The sequence below is a fragment of the Eriocheir sinensis genome, chromosome 4 (assembly GCF_024679095.1).
Source record: "Eriocheir sinensis breed Jianghai 21 chromosome 4, ASM2467909v1, whole genome shotgun sequence".
NCBI classification, from domain to species: domain Eukaryota; kingdom Metazoa; phylum Arthropoda; class Malacostraca; order Decapoda; family Varunidae; genus Eriocheir; species Eriocheir sinensis.
In genome coordinates, this window is record NC_066512.1 from 4638915 (window position 1) to 4663889 (window position 24975).

General features: G+C 43.3%; 1 protein-coding gene across 1 annotated transcript; it reads left to right on the plus strand.

Moving 5' to 3' along the window:
* Nucleotides 1-1480: 1480 nt before the first annotated feature.
* On the plus strand, nt 1481-22642 carry LOC126982144 (uncharacterized). Its single transcript, XM_050833994.1, has 4 exons — nt 1481-1619; nt 20019-20119; nt 20428-20518; nt 22463-22642. Exons 1-4 carry the CDS (start codon nt 1572-1574, stop codon nt 22640-22642), a joined length of 420 nt encoding a protein of 139 aa, XP_050689951.1. The 5' UTR covers nt 1481-1571.
* Nucleotides 22643-24975: the final 2333 nt, after the last annotated feature.

The following is a 24975-nucleotide window of genomic DNA, read 5'->3' on the forward strand; positions in this document are numbered from 1 at the left end:
TAAGAGAGGAACAAGAATGGCTGAATCATTTCGTACAGTCCCAAGCACAAGGGTCCTGCAAGGAAGTGTCTTGGGCAGGATATCATGCCTCACAACCTAGAAATGCAGACTCCAGTAAGGGAAGTCTTCCAGCAACCAAAGCAGTTCTTCCAATGTTTTACGAAAAGGCCCATTCCCCTTCAATGATCAAGCATGGATAAGAAAAAATAACTGAAGTAATCCAAAATGCTAATCCTGGGCAGATCCCAGTGATTGCTATGGACCAGCCACGCTATGCCATGGCCAAACACCTCCAGTGGACCTATACGACTCTCAGTGAAGAGAACACTGTGATCATGCTTGGTGGCATGCACACAGAGATGGAAATGCTGTCAACAATTGGATATATTCTTCAAGGGTCTGGATGGGTCACAGCACTGACACAGGCACAAGTTGTCGGCCCTGGAGTAGCTCAGAATATTAGTAAAGGGTCTCCATTAATGAAGGCCCGTTGCTGCCATTAAGGCACACTTGCAGCTCTTTGGAAGCTACGCAAGGAGGCAGAGGAAGAGACACTTCAATTATTGAATGATGAGAATGCTTGGCTGTCAGAAATGAAAGCTAAGTCAGCAAGACAAAGATCCGGATCTTCAAGTCCCTTGTGCTCCTGTCTTACTCTATGGTTGTGAGACACGGACACTAAATGGGGACTTGGAGAGGCGGATTGATGCCTTGGGTAATAATTGTCTACGCAGAATCGTGGGATATCGCTGGAATGACTTTGTGTCAAACCGGCGACTACTCCGTGAGACTGATTCGACATATATTACCTGCATAGTCCGTCAACGCCAACTCCGGCTATATGGGCACGTGGCACGTTTTCCGGAAGCTGATCCTGCTCATCGGGTTGTCTCTGTAAGAGACAAACCTGAGTTGAGGAGGCCAAGGGGACACCCACGAAGTTCGTGACTTGAGCAAGTTGATAGATCCTGCCGGGAGGTACTCGGGTTAGGAGGGGGGCCTGCATGGAGACTCGCCCGGAGGGACCCCCGGGCTTGGCGTCGTAGAGTGGGCGAGGCGACGCGCCCCCCGGCGTATGCCCCCATTGACTGAATGATTGATATATATATATATATATATATATATATATATATATATATATATATATATATATATATATATATATATATATATATATATATGTGTGTGTGTGTGTGTGTGTTTGTGTAATTTGTTTTTATTGTAGTATCAACTGTGTTAATGGTAATAACTCCCTGAAGGGGTTGGCGTTGGATCCCTAGATTCTGAACCATTTATGCTGTTTACTTTTTCTCGCTCAAATTTATGTAAGCTCCTGCAGCCCTTCCCAAATGCGAAAAAAGGCACTGGTTTAAATTACTTAGATCATCTGATCTGATAGGTAGGCTGACATTTCAAACAAGTGACATATTGCGGTGGGAATCACTATGAATAAATATAGTAAACTCCTCTTGGAGGAAGAAGGGCGTGGAGGCTAAAAGACTACCGCTGCGAGTTAACTATTCAGTGTATGAGAGGCGCCTGTCCACTGCTGACCGACGCATCTTGCAGCCATGACGGTAGGCGGTGTCGAGGCCTGCATCCGTGTGGGGTGTATCATGGTAAGGTTGCTTTGCACTGTTTACATTTTTGTATGAATAAGGAACAACAACAGATAAGGACAGTGTTTGCAGGTCTTGTCAGTGGGAGGTCAGCTCGGGGAAGCCACTATGTCAAAGGCATGGTTTTGGAACCGCGTCGGGAGACAACCCTCGGCGCCGCAACTTCCATTGTCACTGAGTTTCACTCCAGGGATAAAATATTCGTATTCAAATACATCTCAATACAGTATTTAAGTTTAATTATATTTGAATTATTGTTTTTAGAAATCAAAGTATTTTCATTAGTTTCCGAATACTTAGGCAAAGTATTCATAATCGTCGAATAATCATAGCAATAAAAAAATAATGATTAATGTAAATATTTTCCAATATGCAGTGAAAGGTGGTTTTACTGAGCAATAGTACAAAATGTAATATAAACCGTATTAGGTGATGTTGCTCAGCTTGTCGAGTATATTATGTTATGCAAGCGTCGATAGGTAGTATAGGTGCGGACGGGTGAAGAATGTCGTGAACTGGTCAGCGAACGGCTGTCTTCTGTCACCAGCCCCATGTATAGTGTTTGAACTTGAAATTTAAAGTGAGTGATGAAATCAGCGTGCCAGGGATCGGAGCGTAAATGTTATCTAAGATCTAAACAGTAAATATTGCTAATGACTAATAAATAATGTTGACATAAATTATGTCTATATTACTGACTGCAAAATTATTACACTATTAATTAATATGACAGACGAATCATTGTGCGAACACTCCAAGGAGTCGATTCTACACAACCTGTGCACAGTTATTGTATTCTCTCTCCGGATTTTATCATTTGTATTCCGTCACAGATTATCGTTTTGATTTAAAGCATGGTTTAGGCAATTGAATATATCCGAAAATCTACTTTTTATGTTGCATTTATTCAGATCTTTTCTTGACCACACTACCATGAAATTTGAAACAGGCCAAGCTTCTCAATATCACACCGAGTTCTCAGCCTTGTCGTCTTAAGTTTCCTTCGCACTGTGCCGACTCTGAGCCACGACAGCTCAACGGCCTTTGGATTTGACAAGCCTGCTCTCACGCTCCAAGTTTTTTTTTCTATTATTTTGAGGGGGTTCTTGGTGTCGGTTAGTATGAGTGCCGACGGTCGTCGCCTGTCTGGGACATTCTACCTACTAGCTGCCAGCATGTCGGCGACATGCTGGCAACGAGTCTCAAGACAAGTCTCAACGGTCAATCTACAACCACGATTCTTCCGACCGACTGGTCAATAGTTGCAGACGGTCTTGATGACATTCTTGCAGATGGTCCCCGATTCACAGCAAGACTGTCTGTGAACTGGTTGGTCGACCAACTGGCCAACAGTTGCCAAGGGATTAGCCGACCTACGGTCTTCCCAATTGCGAATTCTGTTCAGAATTTAAAAAAGATATTTTGCCCGTAGACATCTGCCCAGCACTCTTCTTTTCATGGGTCCTGAGGTATATATAATGGGCAGTGACTTACCGTTGTGTCATTCAAACCCCGGAAGAAGCAGCAGGAGTGCGTGCGTGCTGTGCAATAGGATTACACACCAAGAGATAAAAATTGGTTGGCCGACACTACCAAGTGGTAGGCGGACGGTCGACGAATCAAAAATATTTAGTTTTGGACATACTGCTAACTTGTCGGCAGTCAGTATCCCGCAGACAGTTGTCACGAACGTCTTTCATTAGACGAGGACTGCAGCGTCGTCACGACAGTCCCTCATTATTCTTAAATAGTCGGCAACGACGATTGTGCCGATAGGTAACTGTCAAAATTTTAAAAAATGGCCCCGACAGTCTTCGCGACTTTCAGGACAACCCAAGACTGTCCCCGACCTCCCTTGACCTTAATCGGAAATGACCGTTGGTCTAGAACAGTGGTTCCTAATCAGGAGTCCATGGACCCTAAGGAAGAAATTCAAGAGGTCCATAGAGATTATAATTATTTTTTAAATTTATTATACTGGAATTAGGAGACATGCAGCTCCGAATAATATTCATACTACTGTACACTGTCCTTAAAACTGAATGCTTAAATGCTAGAATTGTTCTACATTAGCTAACGGTAACAGAGATGTCAAGCTCACGCAACACGTGACAAATTTGCCCATTGGGATGGTCATGAGTGGCCCGCGGCGTTTTAGGGGTCCACAGGTGAAAAAGTGACTGGAAACGGGGGAATGGGACAAAAAAAGATTGGGAACCACTGGTCTAGATCCTTGTCGACTCTCGTCCTGGAAGTTTAGCATGGACGACTATTTCGCGCTCCCCATTGCGACCCGACACTCCCCTCCCGACGCACAGTAGTCAGATATCCTCATTCCTCGAGAAAAAAAATTATATGAAAATCATTAGCAAATACTATCGGTATATAATTAGTTATCTACCAAGTTAAATAGTTGTATTAATGTGTGCAACTCGAAAATAACGAGTCAGTTGGGAGTAAATAAATAAACGAAATAATGGCTGTATACATATGATACACATGACTTTGTAAAGTCATTATGAGTAATGCCTTAAAATGGCAGATAAAAGAACCTGAACCGAAATATTTTATATTTACCCTCACGACTCGCTGTTGATCGACAAAATTTCTTCCAATTCCATTCATTAACTAGACGCATAGGACACGGAGAGTGCACACCTCCGCCAAAGATCGTTCTGAAAATTGGTATGGGCATCAACTGTGAGCCTATGCATCATATGGAGACATTTCTTTCGAAATTTGATGAAATTCTATTTTTTTTAAACTTTGACCTTGGGCGAACTTTTTGAGGTCAAGGTCAAAGGTCAAGGTCAAGGCCATGCAAGGTGCATCATATGGAAGCATTTGTTTCGAAATTTGATGAAATTCTATTTTTTTAAACTTTGACTTTGGGCGAACTTTTCGAGGTCAAGGTCAAGGGTCAAGGTTAAGGCCATGAAAAGTGCGTCTTTCCATGAGCTAAAATATGAACCAAGTTTGAAGGCTCTACGATGACGAGAACCGAAGTTATGGCCAATATGACGTTTTGTGTGACTTTGACCTTGACCTTTGACCTTTGATATAAAAAATTTAATTGGTTCTGTTCTGGATGGACAGAAAGTTTCCCTGAAAAATTGGTTAAGATATCTGCAAAATTGTGCACGGGAGACTAAACGAACAAATAAACAAACAAATAAACATACTGACCGGACCGAAAATATAACCTCCCAACTTCGCTGGCGGACGTAATGATAATGCCAATTCGACACGAAGGAAAACCGAACACATTAGACAACACAATTCAAATGAGGAGTTGGCTTATGCTACTCAGATGATATTGCGACAAGAAGGAAAATTTGCTGCCGTAAAAATATGAGCGCAAGCTACATCTTCACCAGAAAAGGCAGCGGAGATATTGAATAAAGTGAGTCAAACGAAAAAGTACGTGTTTTTTGCCGTTAAAGTTCTAAACGTTCTAGTTTGAGTTTGAGGCACAAATACTACTACAAAATATGTTAAGTCATACAGTGAAGCGTCTTTTACTGAATTATCAAAGTACAAAATTACAAATGAGATTGGGGAGGATTATATGGACATAGCTGACGAGGAGATGCGACGCGCTCTCGCTGAGAGTTACACGGAATCCTGAGGGCCGTTAGTCTCTTAGTCCAGCGACAACTGAATGATGTAGCGAATGTGACTCTCAGCCTGCCCTCCTAGCCCTTTCATCTCCACAACCCTTATGCCTCTGTATAGTCCGATAAATCTTACGACAGTTAGGGTGGTATTGCTAGACGGAAGGTCGAGGACAAGTTACTTCCCATGAAAGCACGGCGGTATTGAAAGTAGATGAGATGTACGCTAAAATACTGGAACAATGTCGAGGACAAGGGTACCCCCGTGTCTTCGTCGAAATCGTGACTTTAATTGTTAGCAGAATTTAGACAAAATATAAAAAAATACAATAAATTATACAATGAAATTTCGCGAAAAAATACCCTATTAGACAGAACACTAGTGTGTATCCGACAACACTACCCGTTCCGCGTTTTACAAGAATATAGCGCCGTGACGACAAGCTCCTCCTCGGCCAGGCGTCACGCGGGAGAGGAAGCCTGCCGCCATTACTATAATTCATCATCCATATACAGGTAAGACCAAGAGCATTTTCCCGGCTGTGAATGAGTGTTTTTTTTTTTTTATTGATTTATTGGCCTCAAGGTAGTTACATAGATTATTTTTTTACACATTGTCTTTAAAAGCCACTAGTTCTTTGAGCCGTAGCTCTCTTATGGACTACATTATATATATATATATATATATATATATATATATATATATATATATATATATATATATATATATATATATATATATATATATATATATATATATATATATATATATATATATATATGAGCATAACAGGTGCGACAAGGTCTCTCTAAAATATATTAAAGATTGCAAAAAAATTAAGTATGGCTAACTCAGAATGCATACTATATACATGTGCACCCCAATACAAAGTTAATGAAAATGTTTAGTGATTTTAGAGTGGCAGGACACGATAGCCGGGATAAGGCGTGTATACAACCTGCTGGAAGGCTGACAGGAGGCTCGCCTATTATCGCCATGCCGTAGCCCCAACAAAATGTATTATTACATTCGAGTGAGGCTGTTTGACAGGATGTATGACCTTATTATTCGTGCACTCTAATACTACAACGTCTTCGTGGTCTAGTGGTCAGCGTGGTTGACTACTACTCGGCGGACCCAGGTCCGAATCGCGACCCGTGGAGTCAGCGTGGTGCTCACCCAGCTGTTCATCCTTCCCTTCGGGCTGGTAGATAAATGGGTACCTGGGGAAACCTGGGGAAGGTAAACTGTGGTAACCCGGATGTCACATTGGCCCTGTGTCCCGGGGTAATTGGCTCCTCCCACCACAGGCTCAAGGGCTAATGCAACGGAGAGAGCCCACGCGCAGCGCAGATATTGCGTGTGCCCCCAACTTTACCTTAACTTTGGTAATACGACAGTGAGCCTGATGCCAGTAAACCTTAATAAGTATGAATTGTGAATACTATGAACTAGGTCAAGGAAGCAGCCTTCATCACTGAGCCTGCCCACCCCAGCATGGACAATATTAATATTTCACAGCATTATGGTGAATAATTACATTTACCATCTAAATTCAAGCATATATTCAGACAGACCTTGCTGCTTAAGTTCCACTTCAAATGAAATTAAACCTTGATGAGGGTGATGACACAAAACTTGAACGTCATTTTTATTACAGAGAAAACAGCAATGGCAGCCTACAGACACCTGTTGCGTAGAGTGGCTCACCTGGGACAATGGGAAGACTTGGCCATCAGGAGGAGAACCCGTTTGTTCAGGAGCCGTAGGGATCCCTTTGAAATGTACTCAGAAGAGGCGTTCATTCAACGCTTTCGGCTCTCCAAGCAAGTCACCCTGGATCCCTTATCTAAAATCCAGCACCTATTGCCAAATTCTACCAGGAAAAGAGGTAAGCTTAAAATATCATAGGTCTGAAAATTTAATAATGCCATTCTTTACAAGTACTTTAATCAGACCTGGTCAAGCTGTGGCTAGCAAGATTAATGTAGTGTTAAGCTGACGTCACACTGGACTCAAATCTGGCGAGCACGAGCTCTTGCTGGCTGCTTTTGCTCGCGAGCAAGTCACTGTTGTCGTCACACTGACGAGGGACGAGGGGCGAGCGACGATCAACATTGTAAACAAAGCCTCAACCATGGCGCCTACTACACCTACGCTTCGCATTACGGCTAAGTGTGCAGCTGTGACGGCATTACTTGCCGTTATTCAACGAGCTCAGAAGAAGAAAAGACGAGTCTGGGTTCGGTCATGGCTGAAGAGAAGGGAGGGAGACCCATGATGTGTATAACATCATAACTTTCTTCAGCGTAGACTTAAATAAATGTGGATGGCTGTGGTACCACAACTCGGGATGGTCCCTGACTCTAAATATTAAAGAATGCATAATACCGGAGGACCAATGCACTCTAGAACTAGGAGCGAAGGTGGTCATGGCGAGTGTTTACTTCAGCTGGGCGGTCTTGGTCCTGGTCAGGGATCCAGAAATCAAAATAAAAATCAACATTAGTTTTCACAATATTATAAATTATTATAAACACTATCAAACATCAAACGAGTATGTGAATAAGTTATCTAATATCATGGGTATACGGATCCAATACACTAGGCAATATATATTATTCACATGTCGGTGCACCAAAGAGCTCATTTGACTGCCTGCTCGCGACTCGCCGAGCTGCTCCCCGTCCCAGCGGCGAGCTAAATGCAGGAGCAAAAGCTCGCGAGCGAGCCATCCCGGGAGCAAAAGCTGCCAGCAAAAGCTCGTGCTCGCCAGATTTGGTCCAGTGTGACGCCGGCTTTACTTACCCACAACAGGTGCGGATCCAGGAAAAAAGTTTGGAGGGGGCCCGATTGTTGGTGTCCGACTAAATTGCTTACCATACAATTTGGAATGTCCCGCGAGTTTTGTTGTTATAGCCGCAGTGCGCTTTTGAGCTAGTTTTCCTGTAGAAGATGGCGCCACTATAAATACTTGCCTGCGTCAAGACGGGCTGGGACCTTCTACCATCCAGGCCCCTCAAGAAAGCCTACCGGCGCAATAGGCGTACACGTAAAAAAAATAATAAATGAATAAATAAATAAATAAATAAAAACATCCGCTCAGGATCATGGGGAGGGGGGGCCCGGGCCCCCTGGGCCCTCCCTTGGATTCCCCAATGAACCACAACCATACACAGGGACAGCCCTGATAGTTTTCAAATTATACGAGGTGCCAAAGTCACAAATCCATACCCTAGTCATTCTTAGCTATGCAAAAATATATTTTCATATATGTCTGTGATTTTTTTGCTGTCAAATTATCGTTCTTTAGGAATAAATGTTTATTTCATATTTCCTAGCGATAGAATTTAGGTCAATGTAAACAATTCACTTCAACATATCTTTTGACACACTTTTCTAACGTGAGTTTCAGTTGTCAGAGCCATGATTTCTGTGTGTGTGTGTGGGTGGGGGCAGGGGGCAGGAGGCTACAGCTCCTCCAATGTTTTTATATCAGGCTTAAAATGCCCCTTTAAGTGTCTTTTACAAAATATTTCCCCCACCTGCACATCCTTGCTACGATCGCTAACCTCTTCTCCCACCCATCTCATGAAACTATGATGCCTTCTAGTCCTCAAAATATCTGCCAAAATTATGGGCTTGGTTATTGATTGGTTGAAAAGTTGGATATGGCAGTCATCCACATTCTCAGTGAAAGTAAGGTAAAGGTGGGGGCACATACTATAGCTGCACATGGCCTGAGTGCTGACCTCTGTCACATTAGCCCTTTAGCCTGTGGTAGATATGAAACCATTACCCCGAAAAACAGCGTAGGTGTAACATGTGGGTTACCACAGGTTTCCCCAGGAACCCATTTATTTGACTAGCCCAAGAGGAAGAATGAACAGCTGGGTGAGGTGCACACCGACTGAGTTTCGAATCTAGGTCTGTGGATGTGTAGCTTGGCACGCTTACCACTTCACCATGGAGGAAAATATTATAAGAGCATCAAAGAAAATGCTTAAAATATAATATGGATGAAATTAAATAGTACAACTTGTATAGAGGCTGTATGATTGAGCAAGGCTATGCATGTAAAAGCTACCTCCTAACTCCCATTCGAGTTCCTCGAACTTATAATTAGGAAAGGCATTAGAATGCCTCTCACATCAAAACAAGGAGCCTAATCGATAGAACGTTCGGGATTTGGAAAAAAAATGCTATTCTCTCAAAGCCAATGAGAACAGAACTCTCAAAATCAAAAAAAATTGCGGCTGCATGTGCCATCCTGCACAATAGTGCCATCCTCAACAAACTCCCCATTGACAAGCCAGAAGAACTTGAGCCCATCAACATCGACATACTTGCAGAGGATGATGTAGGCATTGAAAATGCTCGCAGAGCTTCCATTGTTGAGATATTCTTTTAGATCGTCTATGGCTGTCACAATGTACATCATTGAGTGCTGGCAATGGAACCCAGGCTTCTGGATAGGAGTCAGGGCAGCAAACCAACCGATGATATAAAAGGTCACCGTCTAGTCCAAGACACACACTGCCCATGGTGCCTCACACAGCCTGTTCCACACACTTCCTGTTCCAATGCCCAAGATTCCACTCCCTCCGCACCAACATCAAAGCATCCCTAACCAGACTCAACATCCACAGGCCAACTCTAGAAGACCTGCTGTTCAGCGACACCCTCAGCCCCAACACTGCCTTCCAAGCCCTCAAGTGTATGCAGACCTTCCTACAGAAGTCCTGGCAACTCAACAGGATCTAACCCCTCCTCTGGTGACACATCAACAGAGTAACAACATCCGCTAACATTGCCCTCTGACGGGGCTAAGGAGGCAGTGGTCCCACAGCCTAACCAGCCCTATAAAACACCCCAGAAGGTGATGATCCCAGAGGCCACTTCTGTGCCACTGTATCTGACATCCCAGCCCCCACTGTGGATATGCAGGAAAGGTGACTCTGCCCACACTCATGGTAGCTGTGAATACTTTTATGCAACCCACAGTAGCATATACGGTGCTATATATATTAGAGGAACTGCAATAACACATTGAAAATTCAGTGATCTACATTACAAGATTTTTCACTTTATTATTGCAGTTTTTCTAATGTAAATATATATACTACAGGTGGCATTATGGGTTGACTAAAAGAGATTAAAAGCGTTTCCAGTTACCACGAGTGTGAGTGAGGTCACCCTTCCTTCATATCCACAGTGGGGGCTAGGGTGTCAAGTATAGTGCTGTATAAGTGGCCCTTGGCATGGTGACCTCAGTAGTTCAGTTGAGTTGCTCCCCTGATTTATACACAGATGGCCCAGGCTTGATCCCCGGCACTCTTTTATATATATATATATATATATATATATATATATATATATATATATATATATATATATATATATATATATATTTATATATTACACGTTCCAGCCTATAGTGCCGTTAGGCTTTCTTGAGAGGCTTGGATGGTAGTGGGCCCCAGCCCGTCATGGTGCAGGCAATTGTTTTATAGTGGCGCCGTCTTTTTTTGGTGAGGTGGTTCTGGTCACAGTGATGTACATTTTGAGATCTTTATTGTCTGTTGTCTTATATGTCTGTTGTTCAAGAAATGAAAATAGCTTGTAAGATTTTGCACATATATTTTCCTATCAAAATTTACAGTCTTTTTCATTTGGTCATTTCCTGTCATTAAGCCTATATACATACTCATAATGACATAAATAAATGAACAAAAATAAAAAAATAAAATATCACTGAAAATAATGTATTTCATACTACAAATACTAACAATAACACTAGTTAAAGTTGGCAGCATATGCTAAAATGCTGACGATGCATAGATCGGCAGAGTAATTGAGTCGGATCAGGACGCTAGTATTCTCCAGTATGAACTAGACAGATTGCGTGAATGTGCAGGGAAGGGCCAGATGGAGTTCAATGACTGGAAGTGCAGTGCTCTGAGTGTAGGTAGGAACAACCCCTCATAATTATTGGTTAAATGACACTCTCCTAAGAAGATCAAGGTGTGAGAGGAATTCAGGGATCTTGGTGAGCTCTGATCTCCATCCAAGAGCACAGTGGCGAATCCAGGGGGAGGGGGGGGGGGGCACCTGTTTACGTACCCCCCCCAAAATATTATTATTTTTAATTACGAAATTAATAATAATAATAATGATAATTATTATTATTATCATTATTATTATTACCATTACTATTAAAATCCATAAAAGAATGAATATCTACTAGTTCGCGTTAACATAAAAATTATGTTTAAAGCTAAAAAGAAAAAAAAACAAATGTGAAATACTCCCCCAGAACAAATATTTACACCACAGTTTATTCACGCTCTGCGAGTTTCGCCTCGCTGACTTGTCTATAGTCCGGCAAATCTTAAGTGGCGGCTCTGACGTAGACAGCCCGCTAGATCCTGTTGCCACGTTTCCAACTGACCTCGCACACCGTGCCTCTCACACCCTTCTCTCTCTCTGTGTGTGTGTGTGTGTGTGTGTGTGTGTGTCTCTCTCTCTCTCTCTCTCTCTCTCTCTCTCTCTCTCTCTCTCTGTGTGTGTGTGTGTGTGTGTGTGTGTGTGTGTGTGTGTGTGTGTGTGAGCGCGAGAAAAGTGGGGGTGTACTCTCATTCGGGAAGTATGGTGCACGACAATGCATAATAATAATAATAATAATAATGATAAACCTCTTTTAAAAAACGCACCAAGACTCTTTACCCCTTGGGTGGTGTGGAAATAAGGTCAAAGTGTAATATTTTAATGTTCTTAGCGACCACTCCTTCCCCACTCCTTGGCCCAAGCGGAACCTCACCATTCACCTGCATGACTCACATCAAATTTGCTTGACGGTCCTGGCATTACATATACAGGTACAGTCTGTCTCCATATTTTATCATAATTGTGCCATATGGCTGACATTGTATGGCAGATGGCAGACACACACCAAAAAATGGCAGAAATGCGATAATTAAAGCAGGCAGAGCAACTGGCAACTGCGGTGTGTTGGGTTGACTTGAGCTGACAACGCCGCGGTGGCAACGCTGCCAAGTGTTGTACAAATTTCTTTGTATTCACTCACAGGTAGAGAATCAATCATAAAAACCATATTTGTTTTTATACTAAAGTGAGAGAGAGAGAGAGAGACACGGGGGGAGAGAGAGAGAAGGGCGCGAGAGGCACGGTACGCGAGGTCAGTTGCAGACATAGCACGAGTGTCTAGCGGGCTGTCTACGTCAGAGCCGCCACTTAAGATTTGCCGGACTATAGTAAGCGTATCGGACGGGTGCTGGACAAGGGGGAGAGAGAGGCTCAAGAGAGCTGCGGCTGGTCGCTATTTATGTACAAAGACTACCTCTTAATAAATGATCCAGTTCTGGGCCTGGATGATGTACAGGATTATGTCACTGAATTCAGAATGTGGAGATCACGTTGATCTTTTGTACTTAAAAGTTCCTTGCCAAATGCTGTACTTGATACATATGAGCAGTGCTCAAAAAATTGTCCTGTTACAAAGAAATTATTACTTATTTATGCCACTTTGCCCATTTCAACTGCTAAAGCTGAACAAAGTTTTTTCTACACTTAAACATATAAAATCATGCAGACGGTCAACTATGGGTGAGGAGAAATTGGATGGGCTTGCAAATTTATGCATTCACCGTGAACTGACCGACTTTTGTTACGGCTGTCATTGATATATTTCCAAAAAAGAATTAAAAAGAAACTTAATCCTGTAATTTGTACATCAACCCTCTCTCTCTCTCTCTCTCTCTCTCTCTCTCTCTCTCTCTCTCTCTCTCTCTCTCTCTCTCTCTCTCTCTATATATATATATATATATATATATATATATATATATATATATATATATATATATATATATATATATATTATTTAGTCATTGCTCTTGTCATAAAATTTGTGCCCCTTATGCAACAATGAATTTAATTTTTCATTTGTTTTTTTCTTATTTACCAAAGCACTGCCAATACAAATTACATCGAGTTAGTAAACTCAAAAGCAAACATTTTCTCCTCCAGCTTTTTTTTACTATTCACTTCACAAAAAAAGTTAATAAAGCTCTTCTTGTAACCTAACATATCTTAGAAGTACAATGTGGAAGACTGGGATGAGAAAAATTAGTAACCCAGAGACTAGCCTACAATGTCTGCTTATAAAGTAATACTCGTAGGTTAAGTGGGGAGCATGCGATATTGCTGCGCGTTGCATCGGTGCTCATTTCCTCCTCCTTGACCTTTTGAGCCTGTGGTGGACTCGTATCCACTTGCCCGGGGACACTTGGCCCTATGCCGTCCGGATTCCCATAATTTACCTTCCCCAACTTTCCCCAGGTACCCGTTTATCGACCAACCCGAAAGGAAGGATGATCAGGAGCAATAGCTGGGTGGGCTGTGCGCCGAAGGTACCTAATCGGAGTCGAACCGGTGCCCCGAGGAGTGGTAGGCGGTCACAGAAACCACTCAGCTACAGAGGCGCAGGGGTGGGGTGTAAAGAGAGAAAACCCATTTTAACTCTCACTCTGCCCGGGAATAGAACTCAAAATCTCTATTCAACCGAAAAAATCGGTTGCGAGCAGAGTGCCTATTGCCACCCCCCACAAAAAAAAATTCTAGATCCGCCACTGCAAGAGCACAATGCACCCAGGCTAGATATTGTGCAAATATGGTACTGGAATTCATTTCAAGGAGATAAAGCAACAAGTGTTGATGGCATCAAGCTATATTTAGCATTATTTAGATCTTATCATGAGTATGTGTTTTTTTTCTGGTCACCTTCATGATTATAGAATGTGTATCAAAATGTTAGAATCGGTACAGTGAAGGGTGACAAAGATTCACGACTGTTTGACATATGAGGAGACTCGAACAATTAATTAAACTTGCATTCTCTAGAAAGGCGAAGGGTGCGAGGAGACTTGATCGAACTTTATAAATGGATAAAGGGCTTTAATAAGGGGGGCATTTATAAGGTTCTGATGGTAAGAGAGCTGGGTAGGACATGTAATAATGGATTTAAATTTGATAAATTCTGATTCAACAGGGACATAGGCAAAAAAATACTTTACCAACAGGAAAATGAGTGGAACAGGCCTGGTCTTCATGTTATGAAAGTCAATAAGATAAACACATTAAAAAAAAGTTTAGAAAAATTCGTGGGTAGTGATGTTAGGGGGAGCTTACACGCTAAAGGTGAAAAAGACTGGTGGTGGCCCTCTTCAATCACCTCCCAAGTTTACCGAAGAACTCGAGGCTGTTGCCTCCATGATCTCTGGAGAACGGATATGATGGCAAGTCTCCATGAAGACTTGCCATCATATCCGTTAAGCATTTAACACCTACAAAGCCAAATTTTGGGACAGTTTGGGGAATGCCAGAGAGTAACATTCATGATGGGATTGCCTGCCTCATCAACTACATCTCCATATTGTATTGTAAGAGTGTCAAAGACACCCTCGCCCATACTGAGTTGTCTAGAGTTCATGGAGGCAACAGCCTAGTATATTTCAATATATATATATATATATATATATATATATATATATATATATATATATATATATATATATATAGAGAGATAGAGAGAGAGAGAGAGAGAGAGAGAGAGAGAGAGAGAGAGAGAGAGAGAGAGAGAGAGAGAGAGAGAGAGAGAGAAGTTACTAATTTCTAGGAACAAGCTCTGAAGGGGCCTTTGAGACGGCGAGATGAAACACAATTGGGCACATTGCCTGCGCTCCACTGCGGCAGCAAAGTGCACACCAATGGGGTATATTCATTCTTAACAGATATCACCAGTGACCATGGCACGGGGCCCACGCAGCTTGAACTTTTTATTTTTATTTTTTTTACGTCGAAGCCTATAGCACCGATAGGCTTTCTTGACGGGCCTGGTGGTCGGCCCGAGCCCGTCTTGGTGCAGGCAAGTGTTTATAGTGTAGCCGACTATCGTGAGTTGCCTGTGCTTCTATGGGGCTTGTAACAATTGCACTTCGGTACACTAGGTGATGCTGTTGTTAACGAAAACGTAGTTGATCGTTCTCGTTGTTTTGTTTATATGTGAACGAGAGAAAATGAATGACCGATGTGGGGTTCTCTTTAAAAGTCTTTCTTGCCTGGGAGTCTTGCGAAATCAATTAAAAAAAAAATAGATTACAATATTTGCTGGGTACCTGCTTTGGGTGTATCAGTCTCGCCTTTGACGGAGATTTTCAGGGACATTGGGGAGTCAAGTATCTCGACATAAGCCGTGGAATCCATTGCTTGATCTTTATGGGGGACACTGGCTTCGGCTTCCAGTGTAACGCTCCGCCCTCAGCCTCTGGTCTTGAACGCCATCGCCATTGACCTGCCCACCCTATTCATAATGGCAGCCATTCACCCAAGGTTTTGGACCACCCCAAACAAAATGCAGCAGTAATTTGAAGGCGGAGTGTAATATGCTGGAAGCGGACCCAAACACCTGGCCATCCTTGTGTTGAAGGGGGCGGGTTGTCGAGATGCTTAAATTCTTAAGTATTTTTGATAAATTCCGTAAGAGGCGAGACTGATACACCCGGGGCAGATGGTCAGCAAGAATTGTAATACAAACATAATTTGGGGGGAACGTTCAGTTATGCTTCATTCATTCATTCAGGAGGGAGGGATTTTTGAAGGGGAGAGCCTTGCATCGGTTATTTGTTTTCTCTTGTTTACCAAAAGGTGAGGCAGCAAGAGTGATCAACTGAATTTTTGTTAACAGCAGTAGAGCTTGTTGTATTGGAGTGTAGTTGTTACAAACCTCAGAGAAAGATAGGTAGTTTGCGATAACTGGAGGAATGGTTCGGGCTTCGTGGGCCCTGTGACCTCACACCCGCTGGCTAGCAACTCTGAATATACCTCATTCTACTCCTCGCCTTGCCTCCCCCTTTCCCCTATAGCAGTGCGAGCAGTGCGAATGTACCATACCTGCGAAGAGACGTGGATGGACATAAAGCAATCTGATAATATTGTCGGGCCGATAGTCGCACCATGGGAAGCGCCACACCTAGGGATGCCACCCGTTTCTTAAAATACGGAATCGTTCCGTATTCGAGAGTGAAATGCTGCGTTCCGTTTTAAACCAATACGGAACGCCATTTGTTTCGTATTTGACTGCCTGAATGGTCAAACAGGTAAAATTTAGTATCTTAAAATTATATAGAGCGTATTCTTCTGTCAATCACAAAACCAGTCCGTTAAATTATGTATTTGTCAAGGGTCATCCTAAAATACGTGTAGAGTATGCGACGTACACCAGCAGCGGGCAGCGGCTGCCAGTCATGGCAGGCTAGAGAAATTTGAAGGTTGCCTGCCACCCGTTCCTTAAAATACTCGTATGGATCCGTTCCGTATTGGAGAGTGAGATGTTACGTTCCTTATTTTTCTGAGCTTAAGGTGGAAACACTAGCCACACCTCACCACCACTTTCATCATCACGACCTGGTTCCCCTTTACAAAAAGCAACGTTTCCTGCAGCTGACCAACGGCTACCCCAACCACATCCACCTCTACACCGACGACTCTAAAATGAAAGAATGTGTGGGTGCGAGTGTTTTCCTTGAAATTCCGCTTGCCTTCCTATACATCGGTATTTTCTGCGGAACTTTTCTGCAATTAATAATTCCCAAAACTATACACTTAACTCCAGTTCCAACTCCACTTCCAAAACTATATACTTAACTCTAAAGCTCATCCATTTACTGTCCAAATCCCTTACGCACGAGTTAACTAGCATCTTCACTCTTTCATCCCTCACGCTGGTAAACTCTGGAACAATCTTCCTTCATCTGTATTTCATCCTGCCCACGACTCTTTCAAGAGGAGGGTATCAGGAAACCTCTCCTCCCGAAATTGACATCCTTTTAGGCCACTCCTCTGAACTCTTTTTTTTTTTTTTATAAGAGAAGTGAGTATCGGGCTGTTTTTTTCAATATTGTTTCCTTTTTTTTCCCTTGAGGTGTTTCCTTTGCTGTAAAAAAAAAAATAATAATCACATTATCCACCGATTCTATGTCCTCCCTTACGGTTGTAGAATCTAGGCACGCGGATACTAATGAAATTTAGAGCAACATCATTAATAAGCTACGTAATTGGTAATTCTTTCTCGCTGGTATGGGTGCCTGGATACTGCCACATACATCTACGGCAATGAACAGGTTAACATTTTGGCTACACGGGTATGGAGCTCGAGGGAGCGTGGTCTGCAGTCATGTCTCTCCCTTGGAAAGTCATCAGTAAGGCTGGGGTTACACATTCACGATTTTGAACAGCGACGTTTGAAATTGGTGCATTGTGTAGTGAATTATGACTCGCTCCCGACCATTGCGAAGCAAAACGTGGTGTATCGGGGTGCGGCTGCACTGCGTCGCCAAGCATCGTCAGTCGTCTCTCTACACCCCGACAACTTCCACCCGCCCAAAACCGTCGTAGTTCCCTGTTCCAACTGTCATTCATCGGGAGATAATCCCGATCGTAACAGAATCGTAATTGTGTCGTGGTTCATCTTGGTACGATAAAGATTATATGGCGACCATCGTTATTATTTACGAAAAATCGTGTGCGGTCTGGCATCACCGGCATCACAAAAACCGTTGTATCGATGTAGCAACGCCGCATCACGCCACCCTGCGACGGAGTCACGGACCACGGCCAGTCAAGATTCACACAGCGATCACGTCTTGTCCAAGCATTTGTCCACCGTCACCGTCTTTGCACTTTTTTTTGTTATATTTCAAGAACAAGATACCTACACTTCGCTTCAAAATGGTGAAGGAAAGGAAGGACAAGAAAGCTGGGGCAAAGAAAATCAAGACTTATTACCCTCGTCAGGAGGAGGGTGCTTCAAGCCCTGCTACATCATCACCCATGCCACCACCTGCCACCCCTACATCTGAGCCTATCCATCCCAACCCTATATCTGAGCCTAGCCTTCCTGCATATGTCCCTGCTACAGGAAGCAGCCCTACTTTATTATTGGGAGATACTGAATTAGAGATGCCGGAGGTGTGTAAAAGACAGGAGGTGGAGGTGGAGAATGAAGGCGAGGTAGATGTGGAGGAGGAGGAGGAACCGCAATAAACATCAACCGATACCGAGGACAGTGATGGTGAAAAAGAGGTGATGACGAGGACAGTGATGGTGAAGAAGAGGAAGAGGAAGCAGGTAATCTTGGACGAGAACATGGAGAAGGAGCTAGGGGTATGGCTCCAACAGAATCCTTTCCAATGCAACCGAGGCTTGAATGAATTTACGAACACAGCTCGCAAACTGGCCGTACTGAAGGAGAAGGGACAGTCGCTTACTCCAACGCTGTCTGTTGTGGACACGTTTCCATGACATGTCTTAATCCGTCGTAATCACATCGTTTGCAATTCCCGATCGATTTACGCCGATCGGGATTGGTCTTGTAACGTCGTAATACATCTTGGCCATACTTTCAAGACTGGTCAGGGTTCACTACGACTGAATTACAACCCAATTACGACGAGAGCATAACGTCGTAATTGAGTCGTAATTCAGTCCTTATATCCTACCGATGTTACACGATTGTAAACATATCGCGAGCCATCGGCCAATTTTCATAAAGATGGACCACGATTTGGAAAATTCAAACGTCAAAATCCGTCGCGGTTCAAAATCGTGGATGTGTGACCCCAGCCTAAGTTTTCTGTGGCAAACACAATGGACAAACCTACAACTCACCGCTATCAAGCCCATCCCAGACCAGTGGGCTACTTCTGTTGTCGCGACGGGAGGAGGTGGTCCTCGCACATCTTGGGTGGGTTTCACCCTCCTCAACCACCTTAGATCGCATATCAACGGCACTTTCCCGCCACAATAGTGTTAATAACCATGCAATCGAACGCTTCCTCTCGTGGATTACTGCGAGAAGATGGACGTGCCCCTCATCCTCTCCTCCTTACTCGGGGACGTGTCATCCGAATGTGACAGATAGGCTGAAGACTTTCCTGAAAGAGATCAACTTGATCAGCGAGTTATGATTTACTTCATGTTATTTAGTGGTGCTTAAATTGATTATAGTAAGCTTGAGTAGGACTGAGAGTAATGGATGTTTGTATAAATGGTGTACATAGTTATGTGCCAATAATATAAATGTACATTTTACGAATATATATAAACAACTTTCCCCATGTCCCCTTTCCTACTAACATAGGTTTGTGCTAGACTAACAATATGTGCAATGCATGTATGTATGTATGGTTGAATGAACAGTATGCTTGTTTTAGGATCCTAATAACTGAAAAAGCTAAAACAATAATAAAAAAATAAGTAAATAACAAAAAAGTTAATTACCCATCAAGCAACAATCACACACACACACACACACACACACACACACACACACACACACACACACACACACGTGTGTCACTTCTTGATTCAAGATTAGTGTTAGAATTCATCCATGTCTTAGTTATTCCCCGGTCCGTAACTTCTTAAAGTGTTCTGTGTTATGAATTTGACAGTCTGACCAGTCGAGTAAAGGGCTGTGGTGACATCACATTGGCATTAATGTAGCTGTCGCTGATAACATTGTACTAGACAGTAGTTTACACAATGAGATGCGAAAATAAAATTACATTCGAAGATCAATGTAAATAGAAATATAACAGTATACTGAGGAATAACACATGAAAAAAAACATGTAGGCGGGTGGCAGGCCATAGGATCACATATGGGACATGAAGTTGTTAATTATATCCTATTTTCATTTATTCACAGTTCATGCCGCACATGATCGTCACTGGCAACGGAACGCATCCTGTCGTCAGCGGTACTCTTGTGGAGTTTTTTGAGACTGTGGGAAAGAAGCTTGGTCGATGGTAAGCAGTATAAAAAAAAATTTCCTATTACCATATTTTTTTATGTACGGAGTAGCATGACGGTCAATAAGTATGAGATTTAAGTGAATTAGAGCATTTGATAACTCTCTTCTTAAAGGATAATCTTGGATCCAGCATGGAAATTTGCCGCTTGACGGAGAGAGAGAGAGAGAGAGAGAGAGAGAGAGAGAGAGAGAGAGAGAGAGAGAGAGAGAGAGAGAGAGAGATTACCGCTCTTTTTGACAAATGAGATTAAATTACTATTAGGTTTACCTCAGTAGTAGAGTAACATGAATCTGTCCACCCAGCGTCCAGTACATCGCGGAGCCAACAAACGAGGCGGGGATCGAACTACCAAATGGCACGTGGACGGGTGTAATGGGGGTGACACATCGGAATGTAAGTTCTTCCTTTTATTTTCTTATACAAAGGAAACATGCCAAGGATAAAAATTAGCCATACGAATCTCCGTATGGAAGGTGCCTGACTAAGATGCCGAAAATTAAACTAGATATTTAGTGGTGCGAGAATAATGATAACCTGAGGGATGTGAGCATTGCTAAGTAGGTGGTTCAATATGGGATTGTTAGGTTAAATAATAATAAATCGTCAGGTGCAACATATATATTTCCGTTTGTCTTGAAAGAATGCAAGGATATCCTCAGTGGCCCATTAGCCGAAATGATTTTCACTACCCTATGCAATAGATGGTGGAAGGTTAGCTGCCCTTGAACCTTCTTCCTGATAGGCATTCATTTTGTGTGATCTTTTGGTCGTAGTCAAGGGTTACGTGCTGAAGTACGTAATCTTTAACATCATAGCAGTTACATACATTAAACTGAGGATAGTCACAGTTGTCACAGTACTCCACGGCGGTAACGGTAGACTCATGAAGCAAAGCATCAGCCATACTAACTGCAACGACCGTGTGTGTGTGTGTGTGTGTGTGTGTGTGTGTGTGTGTGTGTGTGTGTGTTCTATCCTGTCTTAAACAGGCAGTTGTGACGTCAGTGTAACGAGTGTGTGTGCGTGTGTTCGTGTACCCTCCCAGACTTACCCAGGCAGTTGTGACGTCAGCAGCTGGGACACCTGGGGGGGTGGGGGGGTGGGGGGGGAGAAGGAGTTGCTTCAGACAGGAGGTGAGGTGGTGCCGCCGGCAAAGTGGCGAGGGAGAAGGAAGAGAACTGCCAAGCTGCCTGAAGCCCTGACGCCCAAGCAGAGGAGTCGGGTTTGAGAGGGACGAGCTCAGGGTGGTTGGGGTTATCAGTGTGTGGGAGCAGTGCTGCTTGACCGGCCTGATCTGGGAGCGAGCAGGCCCTAGGTGTTGCAGCCGAGCACAACGACGGGCGACAGAGCACCAGCAACCATTCTGCATACCTGCATCACTTGAAAAAAAAAATATCTGGAGCACTTTTTTATTGTGCCGCTCTAACATCGGTATTTTTTATGTTCGTTGGAAGGAGGACTGTGAGTTAATTTGTACGCCATTTTTTTTTATCGTTTGCCTAGTTCTAGATGGTACAGTATCAGGCAATTACATTTATTCATTATTCTCACAGGAAGATGGGACTATGAAAGTTTTTTTTTTCTGAGGAAATGAGTGTAGAAATTCTTAAGAAGTTTGCGGTATTAAAGAGCATGAAAATCCAGCTTTTTTTTTTTTTTTTACGTGTCAGCCTATAGCGCCGGTAGTCTTTCTTGACGGGCCCAGATGGTAGTCGACCCCAGCCCGTCATGGCGCAGGCAAGTGTTTTATAGTGACGCCATCTTTTCTTGGCTCATGTTGCCCCCCGGAGCTCGTTCTTGATTCACTTGGACGGTTTCCTCTAGAGTTCGGGTTGATGGGTGGTCTTCAGTACAACATGTGGGTTGTCTTAAGCCTTTCGGCGGTGACTGAAAAATCCCAGGTGGTAGCAGGTGATTCGAACCCGCGTCGTCCATCACGCGGTGAATGTGGGTCCCGCACGCTAACGCCTGCCTACCCAAGATGGTTAAAAAGGGAAAATTTTCACACATTGAATATTCATTTTACCCTGTTTTATTTTCACAGAAAAGCTTGACGTTGACAATGTGTCCACCAGTTATAGTAGTGACAAAATCAAAACCCAGCTGTTACAAATTTTATCTGAACATTCTTCCAGATTTCGTTGAGCTTTCCGGTACTGGTGGCACTAATTGGGGTCACATTTTTTTTCTGCACTACCTGATCAATATTGGCCAACATGAGCCACTTCATATATAATCGCCCACGTCACAAACGGCATAACAGTTGTGTGGGATGCGCCTGATAAGACGTTTCGTATACATTTCACATAATTACATCGTCCAATTCTTTTTTTACAGGAAACAGATGTGACGACGATGCTAATCATGTCCCTGAAGAGAGCCATGGCATTTGACTTCAGTGATTTTCTTTACATCGAGGAGCACTCGGCGAGTTACAAACGGCCGGTTTTGGAGTCAGACATCTCGGGCTTCATTAAACCTTTCTCACCTTTGGTTAGTAATGCAAGCTCAGTATAGCTTAATAGTGGTGTGGGGGAGGGGAGGAATCTGTGTGTGTGTGTATGTGTGTGTGTGTGTGTGTGTGCAACCTCAGTATAGCTTAATAGTGGTGTGTGTGTGTGTGTGTGTGTGTGTTATATTACTAAATGTATTTATGTTGTTTATCTCTCACCTTACACTACCAACTATGTAATATTAGACTGTTTAAATTCCAAAGTGGAACACATCTTGTCTCACTTTCCCTTTGCTGAAATCTCCAACTTAGGGAATTTCTATGTTCACCACCAGCTTTGGCTTTCATCTTCTTTCACTGACTAGCCTGGTAAACAAGCCAACAACTTAGCTCTCCTCAATGATCTTGACCAGTTGGTTCAATACCCTACACTGCCTTGGAGACTCGCCTAACATTTCTGGCCTTTTCCAAGCCTCAAACTTAGGCTTCGACTTACTCTGTCAAACTGTTCTCACCTCCGATCACAACCTTATTTCAGTCTTATCGCTCCTGGACAGCCTCTGAACCCACCGAAGAGACGGTGCTTCTGGCATTTCGCTTCAGCTCTGTGGGAAGACCTGAGGATGTACTTTTCTGATTTACCGTGGAGTGATTACTGCATCCAGGAGAGAGACCCCTGTGTGTGTGCCTAGCGCATTACTGAGGCACATGGAATGGAGGCACACATTCCACTTTTTTATCTACCCCTCATGCTAACAAGCCTTGGTTTAACCATGTTTGTTCTCGTGTTATAACAGATAGGGAGGCGGTTCACAAAAGGTACCTGAGCCTTCGCACTCCCGCTAATCATGACCTTTACATCTGCCTGTAATCATGCCAAATTTGTTCCTCAATTTCCCAAAATAATAAAATTCATCAATAGAAAACGCTACTTCTGGGCCCTAGCCAAAAATATATGCACGAATTTCACTTCATCTGGCCCTCCTCTTCTTACTCCTGATGGCAGTACTGCTGTCACATCTGAAATCTTCGCTCAAACTTTCTCTAAAAACTCAACTGTGGACGATTCAGGGCATATTCCTTCTAATCACCCCACCCCCCTCCTCTAACTCCACTATGCCTGTTATTATTATCCATAATAGCGATGTTTTCTGTGCCCTCTCTAACCTCAATCCTCAGAAGGCGTATGGGCCGGATGGAGGGCCTCCTATTTTTATATTTTTTTTACAGCTAAGGAGACAGTTCAAGAGCGTAAAGAAAAATATATAAAAAAGCTCGCTACTTACTGTTCCAGAATAGAGGTCAAAGGAGTGTCCAAAAAGAGAGGTCAATTTCGGGAGGAGAGGTGTCCTGATACCCTCCTCTTGAAAGAGTTCAAGTCGTAGGCAGGAGGAAATTACAGATGAAGGAAGATTGTTCCAGAGTTTACCAGCGTGAGGGATGAAAGAGTGAAGATGCTGGTTGACTCTTGTATAAGGGGTTTGGACAGTATAGGGATGAGCATGAGTAGAAAGTCGTGTGCAGCGGGGCCGCAGTCAGCATGAAAATATCGATAGAAGATAGAAAGAGAGGCAACATGGCGGCGGAATTTAAGAGGTAGAAGACTATCAGTATGAGGAGGAGAGCTGATGAGACGAAGAGCCTTTGACTCTACTCTGTCAAGGAGAGCTGTGTGAGTAGACCCCCCCCCCCCCGACACACACATGAGATGCATACTCCATACGAGGGCGGACAAGGCCCCTGTAAATGGATAGCAACTGTGCGGGGGATAACTGGCGGAGACTGTACAAAACGCCCAGCCTCGAGGAAGCTGATTTAGTAAGAGACGAGATATGAAGTTTCCAGTTGAAATTTCGAGTTAAGGATAGACCGAAGAAGGTGATAGCTGAGTGTTGTCGAAGAATAGGGGATAGTTGTTTGGAAGATTGAGTCGAGGTGATAGGTGGAGAAACTGTGTTTTTGAGGCGTTGAAGGACACCGGTTCCTCTTGCCCCAATCGGAAATAATAGTAAAGTCTGAGGCTCAGCGTTCTGTTGCCTCCAGCCTTGAATCGTTAAGTTCCTGTAGGGTGGGTCTTCTATTAAAAGAAGTTGAGCAATGCAGAGTGGAGCCATCGGCGTAAGAATGGATAGGACAGTTCGTTTTGGAAAAAAAGAGCATGAGTGAACAACAAAGAGAGTGGGAGATAGGACAGAACCCTGTGGGACACCACTGTTAATAGGTTTAGGGGAAGAACAGTGACCGTCTACCACACCAGAAATAGAACGGTCAGAAAGGAAACTGGAGATAAAGGTACAGAGAGAAGGATAGAAACCGTAGGAGGGTAGTTTGGAAAGCAAAGATGTGTGACCCTATCAAAAGCTTTCGATATGTCCAGCACAATAGCAAAGGTTTCACC